Here is a 10,342-nt window from a genome sequence, read left to right on the forward strand (position 1 = left end):
TCCCCCCCCCCCCCCAAAAAAAAATGACCTTCACCATGTCAATCTGCTTCTCTTTACTAAACCTCAAGAAGAAAGCTGGACATACTAAAAGTAAGTAAAACACCAATGATTCTTAGCTAAGTTTCCAGCAACTGCATAATATAAGATTTAAATATGACAACTCAAGGTAAAATTCTCCAGTAAAAAAAAAAGAGGTGTCAGACATATCAAAAGCAAAGTAGACATTTAGAGTAAGGAAGATGACCCTGCATTTTCTGCCTGAATATCTATACACCACTTTCACAGCATGCGAAGGTACATGCCTCAGTCAAAGTAATGTACAAGACATACTAATAGAGCTATGCTCTAACCAAGAAACAAGTTTCTCAAAAAATTTGCAACAGGTAAAAAAAAAAGCCCTTCGAATTTAAACGATGAGAGAAAACACAAAAGTTAGCTCCCAGTACCGTTATACTATTCACAAAGCAGGCTAACCCCCTGAGTCTTGCCGAGGGCCCCCAGATCGACCTCAGCAATGGTTTTAGAGTGAATCAAAAGTTCTCCTATTTCTTCTAATTACGCGATCAAAGCAATGAGCCCATTGATTTATCCCCTTGAAATAAAAGTGATAGATGATGGGAAAAACACCTGAAAGAGACCTGGCTTGCAATAAAAGTTTTCACAAGCCAGCAGATGACAAGCGTATCTCTAAGGGAGTGCACAAATATTACCTCTCTCTGGCCCTCTTCAAACTTGGCAAAGGCAATCAGCATCTGCTCGCTTATGTTGTCTTCACCAAAAAATTCCACCGCTCGTTCATAAATGGATCGTGCACTGTTGATGTAGCCATTTTTCTCCTCAAACTTGGCGTACTTGATCCAGTTCTTGACCTCAGGATGGACTAGTACAAGTGATTAGGTCAAGGAAAAACAACATTTATTTGTTTATTTGGTGGAGTAAAGAGAAGCACATAAACACAATAGCAGTCATTTCAAGATAGTAAAAAGCAAAAGTAACAGATAGAAAAAATAGAGGAAGAGAAAAGAAATAAGGCCAGCCAGCTACACCCCAGAAACCACCTTCAAACCAAAATCCAAACTATAGTCAGGGTTCCTGCCATGAACTTCCCACCAAATTCAAGATTTCAAGGAGGTTTCAAGGAGAAATTTTTAAAATTCAAGGAGATTTGGTCAAGAAATTCATGACAAAAGCCTATTTTTGAAGGCCTACAATTGTCCGAAAAGAACCATATCATAGTTTCGATTTTCCTACAAAAACTGTTCCTAGGGTGACTGCCAACCCGGCTTCTCAATTTTCCGGGGGGGGGGGGGGCCTCATCCATTCTCCAGGGGCATGTTACATAACAATGACAGTGCATGCTCCATTTATATGTTATATATAATATATACACACACACGTGCACACGCACGCATGTAGGTACATTATATCCAGTCATCAACATGTCAGTGTGGCACTGGGATACTGTGACTTATGTATTTCAGTCAGTTTTTACTTATTTATATTTTCCCCTCATCATATTCCCCTATATAAACTATATAAAAATGAATCTTGCTTTGAGCCTCAGAAAACCATCGCCGATACTCACGATGTGACGAAAACGCACAGGTTCAATGGCCGGTCACGATGGCAAGCCCGACAAGAAGCTTGTATAACTTTCTTTTTCTTCCTTTTTTTTTTTTCACAAGTGACAGCACAGGACAAACGATTTATTTTCACGGCGACACAGCATTTGTAATGCAGAACCTGCATGTTACAAATGTAGCGCTATCAGACTACTATAGGCCCTACCGGCAAATTTCAAGGTGGTAACGAAAGCGAAAGTAGATCTTGATTTTCCCGATCGAGCTTCGGTATCGCACATACACTTCCACTTGTGGCCGCCATAACTGCCTGTGCGCGTGTAACGTACTCTCAGGCCGGGAAGGGCCGAATGAATATTATATCACAATCGCGACCGGCAAAAATGAACTCAAGGACGTTATCGGATTTGGTTTTCAAATATTCGAGAACGTTTATGTATTTTCCCGGGTCTTTCACGGAGCAATTTACAGATTTCTTCAAATTCCCGTTGCATTTCGGGTCTCTGCGGTTTTTTTTTAATTCCTGGGTAATTCCAGGGCCCCCCCGGGATTCCCGGGGCCTGGCAGTCACCCTGTACACGTGTTCCTGCCCCATATGGCAAAATTCAAGGAGTTTTCAAGGAGATTTTTCCTTGAATGCAAATTCAAGGAGTTTTCAAGGACATTTTTCCTTGAATGCAAATTCAAGCAGTTTTCAAGGACTCCTTGAATTCAAGGAGGCCTCGGGAACCCTGTATAGTGTCCTATGACAGCCAAACAAATTATATCAACAAACAAGAAACATAAAGATACTTAACTAGCAACAAATGGAAAAAAAACAGAATTCCAAATACATTCTTCCATCACTTAAAATCTGAAAAGAATTTTATATGTCATTTGTGCCGTCTTTCAGTTCCCATTGACAGTGTAACTGTAATTTTGCACACGGTACACAGCATTCTTTTTTCAAATAAAAATTATTTGAAAGATTTGAGGTTTCACTGGAGCTTATCAATACAATTAACCAATTAGCAATCCAAATATTACGTGTGAATTATTAATTCTCAGACCTACAAAAGCAACCAATCAAAAGGATATATTTTTCGTAAATAGTCCTTGCTCTGTCCAGCTCTTTGTAGCGCAACTCAAAGTTGATGTATGAATGCCACGCTTGTTCTTCAGGCTCCCACTCCATCCAGCGCTCAAAAACCTGGCGGCCTCCTGTATCGTGAAAGTAAAAAGAAAACATTAGTACACTTCATCCGCTCTGACATCCTCTTGAAGACCTCAAAATTAGTTGACTATAGTTTCAACAAGTTCAACCCGCAGCAAAACTAATGATTACACTCCTGGATTATTCTTTTACTTCCATCCTGTGTAACATCCCTCTCCTTTCAAGCAACATCTACAGCAATCGAAACTACCCATAATGTATACAGGCCAATTACTTCTATTCTGTGTAGATGTTGTTAATTTAGAATTTTACCAAAGTGGCCAGAACAGACTAACCTGCACTTCTACACTTCTATGTGTAAATTGTTGGAATTTTTGGGTCTGAACTTCTGTCAAGGGGTGTCATTGAAATAAATAATGATGCCAGAATCCACCCATCCTTACAGTTTCTCCAACATGTGCAAGGTGCGTGTATGACCTCCTGATCTTTTACTTTATCCAAAATGACTTTTGATATTCCATTGCATTTCCATAACTTTTCAAAACCAAAAATCAGACTCTACATACCTGGCTGGTCAAGATGGTGGGCACCGGACAAGGACAAGTAGCCCCCCTCTAAACCCTCCACACACACTTTTTTGCATGCAATAAATTCAAACTATTCCAACTGTCCTGCTACAATAATATTAGAAACATTTTGAAAACCAGAGACAAAAATGGTTTGAATAGACAGCTTACCCGCAATGTTTCCTAACATTTCTTCCATGTAGGTGTACTTGTACCAAAACTGGTTGGCTCTGGGCAAGACCATGACAGCTCTGTCCCAAATGTTTCGAGCATGATTAATTTGACGACACCTGCAACACAACAACAGCGGATTACATTTACTTGTGGCATAGCTACAAATCAGCTGGACAGCTTGCATTTGGTGCTGCATGAAATTCTTCATTCAAATCTACAAGTCCCTACCCAGTAGAGTGCATTCAATCAGTCAAGATAAAGAATTACATTTACGTCATACGAGTCCTTTAGAGCGAGACAGCGAGACGGGGGGGGGGGGGGGGGGGGGGGGGGGGGGGGGGGGGGGGGGGGGGGGGGGGGGGGGGGGGGGGTTGGGGGAGAGGAGAGAGGGAGGAGGGAGGGAGAGATAGTGATAGACAGAGAGATAGAATGAGAAAGATCATAAGTACATGTGTCACCTATGTATTATTTTATTTTTATTGCCAGGGAAGCAACTGAGATTAGGTGAAAATGGGTATAACAATAAAGAATAAATGCAGAAATGATAATGGTTTTGAAAATGGATTTCAGCAACAACAACAAAATAATAACTGGGAGGAAACAGAAGTAACGGGGGCGGGGGGGGGGAATAAATAGCATACCAAATATTGCAGGCGTACCCATCTTTAATTATCGACATCTGAAAAATTAACCAGAGAGAATAAAAGATTTCTTACCTCACCTAATAATATCACACATTGCACATCATAGCGATTTGTGCATAAACCTTTCACCCATTTTGTGTATGCACCAGGTACACTTCAAGTAACAAATTGCGACCTCAGTGCTTTCATGTCGCACCTTTTTTTTTTTTTACATTGAAAATGTGACTTCTTCTGAAGCGCACTCTTTGACATGATGAACCATTCTCACTGTTTAAAAAAAATGGAGATACGACAAGAAAGCACTGAGGTCGCGAAATGAAACAAATGTCTCAAACAATTCAATATAGGAAGTTTGGAACGAAAAGAAAAGATTCAGTTCGGTTTTACAAAATTTTCAAACTAAAAACAAACCTCATTTCCATCTCTGCATACTTGAGCCACACAGTGATATTTCGATGGTCGACATCTAATGCTCTCTCCCAAATAGAACGAGCCCTGCAGCAAAAACAATGTACATCTTCATTACAATGTACTAGTCATCAATGCACATGAAAAACTAAAGACTACATTGAAATAAGTAAAGAATTGGGAAAGATGACAAAAAATATATCAAGTACTCAAGACCCATCGGCTTCCAAACAGATGTACCACCAACAGATAGCACAATAATCTTTGACATTTATTTTTTTATGAGAACATTTTGTTAACCAAAAGGATAAAGAGAGAGAGAGAGGGGGGGAGAGAGAGAGAGAGAGAGAGAGAGAGGGGGGGGGGAGAGAGAGAGAGAGGGGGGGAGAGAGAGAGAGGGGGGGAGAGAGAGAGAGAGAGAGAGAGAGAGAGAGAGAGAGAGAGAGAGAGAGAGAGAGAGGGGGGGAGAGAGAGAGAGAGAGAGAGAGAGAGAGAGAGATAGAGAGAGAGAGAGAGAGAGAGAGAGAGAGAGAGAGAGAGAGAGAGAGAGAGAGAGAGAGAGAGAGAGAGAGAGAGAGAGAGAGAGAGAGAGAGAGAGAGAGAGAGAGAGAGAGAGAGAGAATGTGTGTGTTTGAAAGTCTGGGAGACGGGGATTAAAAAACAAACACAAACCAAAGACGAACTTAGTACCTCTGAAGTTCCTTTTGACTCTCTTCCCATTGTGCATATTTGATCCAATTTGTCATCACAGAACGGTTTTTCCGAATATTGTCTTCAAACATCTGTTGAACAAATGACTCAAATTAAAGGTCCACAGTATGATATTGATAATCCACAAACAGTTCCACCGAATTTGTACTGATGGGCAGCCCAGCATAATCACAACTAATGGATGATTCTATCATGAAAAGAAAATGCTGACAAAGCCAGGAACTATTGACTTGTGTATTCCTCAAGCATACATTACATCCAGCAAGTTTTGATGGTTATGAGTCAATGTGGTTTACAAAACTTACACTATAAACTGTCCTTACTTATCATAATGCAATTTGTAAAAAATCTTACACTGAGAATATATATGAGATATACTTTGGGAACAAATCAAAACGCCAACCTTTCTTTTCCTCATTCGGTAGTCCGCCAATTCATCAGGATCTGAGATCTTCTGCTTGGGAGGCTATAAAAGAAAAATGTTTTAGTTTTTAAAATACAGTCTAAAACATATTTAAAGTATAAATTTGCAGCTCATGTTTTAAATTTAAAGAAAAATCCAACCTACACACAAGTGACACATTGAAATCTCATTATCCAAGGCCAAAACATATTTTGATCAATATTCATGAACTAAAATGCTATTTCAACTTATCAAAACTCTATCCCATATGAACCTTAACTAAACCTTACAGTTCCATACCAGGGTATTCATTTCACACAGTCACTATTACCATCAAATCTTTTCAATGGAATCATATCACACAAAAAAAAGACAATAAAAAAGTTGTTAAAATTAACTAAAATGTCCACTTACCGGAGGTACCAGCTCCAACTCACGTTCTTTTGCTTCACGTAGCAGCTGCTCCGCGGTGATCTGCACCGGGGCTGCCATCTTGTTCTTGACCTGGAGGTTCAGAAAACAAGATATACACCAACTCTTTACAAGACATATACAAATGAAACAATTTTAATCATGTCTATCTTTTAGAACAACTAGGAACCTTTTTATAAATTAACACAGAACCTAAAGAAAGGAAAATATTGAAGAGACATCATTCATAATTTCTTTAAACAACTCACAGAGTAAATTCAGACAAAAATTATCAACGATTTACTGACAAAATCACAAGCCAATTATTTTGTTTCTTAAAAATTTGAGCAGCTAAATAACTGTTCATAAAAAGTAAAGAGACAAGCTTAAAGAATGCAATCATGTTACTGTACCTGGACTCTTACTGCTTCCATTTCAAGGCACTCTTCGGACAATACCTTTTTAAAGCTCCTTTGGCCTCTAAATAAAACGGCCAACCTGATGGATTTGTACAGCCTTTCACTATTGTGATGTGTTGTCAATGATAATGTCCAATGTGTACCCTTTCTTGTACATAACAATGATGACAGGTTCTGTGCACTGCGTCATTGTTACAATGCTTGTCATTTATATTTGAAGTGACTATTCAGACTCGAGTCCGATTTGACAAAAATTACATTCGGACTCTGAATAGAGTCCAGCATGACGTCCGTTCCTACTTCCGACATGTGTTCTTAAATATTTCCAGCACTTATGAATTGTTTTTCCGATAAATGATAACAATCGAGACGTGAACTTTAAGCTTTAATATCCAGTTACTAGATCAATATAAACTGGCCCTCCATGCATCATTAGTGTGAACAGAACAAACAAATTGAGTTGACTTTGCCGTGGCTAAAGTTAATTATGTCGACCAATGAGATTGTGCGTAGCGATCACGCACTCTCTGCTTGCTGGGGGAAGAGGTGTTAGGAAGAGGCCCCGGCTGTCAATTTTGTGCGACGTGATTTTTTAAAAAAATTAATAACAGAAAAACTAAAACACTGCACAAAATGAAATTAAACATGTGGAAAGACATATGGTGGGGAGAGTAATGATGATGCTGTAGTGGTGGTGGAAAGACCCTGAGTTGTCGGTTATCGCATACTTAGACACTGCCATTGGCTATGAGAGTGCAGTCTTTTGACTTTTGGCACAATTACACAGTCCCAGTAGATTATTCTAGTTCTAATTCTGGTTTTTCGTAAAATCCCCCGATGACAGTTACATTATGTAACCTCCTTACACTCACATACCTCACTTAGAAGCAAATTCCGGATATAAATAAAACATTTTTTTGAGACCCGAGTCCGAATAGATAAAAAATCTATTCGGTAGAGCTGGCCTTTATATTACCATTATGACTGGAGTTCATAGTGTATTAAGTCTTTATTTACAAAACAAAAGGAATTTTAAGTCTGTAATTTGCCTTGCTGCTTCTCTGTTTTTGTCATCACTGTTACATATGAGAAATACAGTGGTTGCCCAACCAATAGACCCATATCTCGAAACGCAGTGGCTACGTTCACAGTGCCCTGAATGCAGTTTGCAGACGCTGTTGAGGCTACGTTCACGGCATTCAAGCTTGCATTTAGACGGAGCGTCCACTACGGGTTTCAGTCAGTGACAACAGTGACGTATATTTGATTTTTGGCCTGCTTCAAGCGTTCTATCCCATGAGATGAAGGAATACGAAGCAGTGATCCTTGACCAATCGACCATTCGTCGTTTTCCCTCACACTGAGATCTGGCTCAGAGCTCGCCAGTGTAAGAGAAAATGACGAACTCTCAATTACGCAACAATGCATTAGGATATATATATGACAAAAATGTATACGCCTACCAAGATGTTTAAATTGCCCTATCTCAAGTCCGAGCGAGACTTGGGCGTGACCTTGTGTTAGTGCATGACGGCCTGTGATACACAAGTGTAAACAAACGTTCCAGCGCTCTCGAGTTGAAAGCGTGCAATTTTGTCTGCGGGCAGTGTGAGTGTATGTGTGCGTGTGAGAGAGAGAGAGGGGGGGGGGGAGAGAGACAGAGAGAGAGAGGGGAGGGGGAGAGAGAGGGGGGGGAGAGAGAGAGAGAGAGAGAGAGAGAGAGACAGAGACAAGGTGGGAAGAGAGAAGGAAAGACAAAGGGGAGAAAGAGAGAGACAGACAGAAAGAAAGAGAGAGAGAGAGTGGGTGTTCAAGAGCGTAATCAAGAATAATTGATTCCCATCATTTTCTCTCTGTGTCGGTTCCCAGGCTGACCCGGTGCAATACAGTCATTATCGACCAGTCCCATCTTTCGAATCCCACCTTCTGTTTTCCATCTCTCACCTCTTGTTTCCCATGTACCATATCCAATTTTCCATGTCCCATATCCCGACTTTAATTCTGTAAGGGCGCTTCGTTTTCCTTCATCTGATAGGATGGAACACTTGAAGCTGGCCAAAATATTATACGTCACTGACTAAAACCAGCTGACTTAAACCGGCAGAGGACGTTCCCCCTAAACGAAGCTTTAGTGCCGTGAATGTAGCCTGCCAACTATCTTTGCGGTGCCGTGAACCACTGCAATCTCCAAATCCCTACATCTCCTTGCTCCGATACTTCAGGAATACGACCACTAAATGTCAATCTGTGACTGACAGAAATATGACCTGATATCTGTTTCAAAGCAAAAGAACCTCTCCTGTTTTTTCTTTTAAATTCTTAAAGTGTGCATTTCTCTCTGGGGGCATGACTTTGTCTTTTCCTGTACATTGTGTCATCATTGAACTATGTACAAGTCATGTTTGTCATCACTGTTATGCACAGGTCAGCCCCATTGATGTTGTGCTTTTGCCTCATATTAGTTTATATTAAAATTGTTTTACACATGTGTTTTTCTGGTGCTGAGGCTTTGATAACTGTATTTGTACAGTCTTTCACTATAGTCTATTGTGATGTGTTGTCAATGACAATGTCCAATGTGTATCCTTTCTTGTACATAACAATGATGACATGTTCTGTGCACTGCGTCATTGTTACAATGCTTGTCATTCATATTACCATTATGAATGGAGTTCATAGTGTACAAAGTCTTTGTTTACTAAACAAATGGAATTTATAAAGTCTATAATTTGCCTTGCTGCTTATCTGTTTTTGTCATCACTGTTACATACATACAAGAAATACAGTGGTTGCCGAACCAATAGACCCATATCTCCAAAACCCTACATCTCCTTGCTCTGATACTCTAGGAATATGAGCACTAAATGTCAATCTGTGACTGACAGAAAAGGGAGTCAAATTGGTACGAAAAAAAATTTAGAACCACTGAGTCTCAAGAGTCTCAGTCTCACGTTTTGGCAGTTGCTCATATGTATTTATGTATGTGTATTTGTGTGTGTGTGAGTGCGCGTGTGTGTGTGATGTGTGTGCGTGCATCAAGTGCATGTGTGTGTTTTTTTTCTTTTTTCTTTTAACTTTTTAAATTCTTATTTTTTTGTTAGACTCACTCTGTCGCAATTAATGTTGCATTAATTGTCACAGAGTCACTCTATCGCAATTAACACCTCGTTAGTTGCCACAGCGTCACTCAGACTCAGTCGCAATTAACGCTACCAAAATTTAAAGTTTAAATAAGAAGTTAAAATTAAAAGTCAAAGTCAAAGTGAAAAGTCGAAAGTGAAAAGTGAAAAGGCGGGGGGACACACCTTCGCCACGCGAGGCATTTTGATCTTTGCACCATCGCCATCGCCTGAGGCATCCATTTTGAAGACAGAAGAATCTTTCTTCTGCAACACTGAAGGGAACAAGACAGGCTCGCTCGCTTCTTGTTAATCTGCGATGAGTGGAGTGGCAACTACTGTACTACTGCTGTACACCAGACCGACCGTCCGTAAACACAACGATGAGATTTTTCTCAAACCGGAAGTTGAATTTTGAAAGCCAGCCAGAGTTATCCATCCGTGTTTTGTTTTTTTTCATCTGTAAAAAAAGGACCAATGTGCTAAAATCATACGGAACAAAGATATTGTTCTTTATTTTTTTTTATCTTAAATATAAAATAAAGTCTATTATTATCGGCCTGCTCTTGCGACATTTCAACAATTGGATTTTAAGTACAATAAACAAATTTAGAAGATGTAATACAAGTAAGGTATTTTTTTTTACAATATTTGCCTACCAATCACAATAACAACTTGACCTGGAAAAAATGACATACTGGATCTAAATCTCATAGAAACGTTTAGGCTTACTATATCATGTACCTGTATTTAT

The 10,342-nt window shown here is 39.7% G+C and overlaps 1 protein-coding gene across 1 annotated transcript in view; it reads right to left on the reverse strand.

The window, feature by feature from the left end:
* The window catches only part of LOC101846638 (crooked neck-like protein 1), a 22,071-nt gene extending 12,020 nt beyond the window's left edge, over window positions 1-10,051 (reverse strand). Inside the window, exons 1-8 of the mRNA XM_005094888.3 lie at window positions 9,775-10,051; window positions 6,054-6,143; window positions 5,640-5,702; window positions 5,216-5,307; window positions 4,529-4,612; window positions 3,471-3,589; window positions 2,658-2,780; window positions 711-889 (exon numbers count right to left, since the gene is read on the reverse strand). Of these exons, the coding sequence (XP_005094945.1) occupies window positions 711-889; window positions 2,658-2,780; window positions 3,471-3,589; window positions 4,529-4,612; window positions 5,216-5,307; window positions 5,640-5,702; window positions 6,054-6,143; window positions 9,775-9,831 (807 nt within the window). The 5' untranslated portion in view covers window positions 9,832-10,051. The remainder of the gene's footprint in view (window positions 1-710; window positions 890-2,657; window positions 2,781-3,470; window positions 3,590-4,528; window positions 4,613-5,215; window positions 5,308-5,639; window positions 5,703-6,053; window positions 6,144-9,774) is intronic.
* Window positions 10,052-10,342: the final 291 nt, after the last annotated feature.

The sequence above is a fragment of the Aplysia californica genome, unplaced genomic scaffold (genome assembly GCF_000002075.1).
Source record: "Aplysia californica isolate F4 #8 unplaced genomic scaffold, AplCal3.0 scaffold00091, whole genome shotgun sequence".
Classification (NCBI taxonomy): Eukaryota; Metazoa; Mollusca; class Gastropoda; order Aplysiida; family Aplysiidae; genus Aplysia; species Aplysia californica.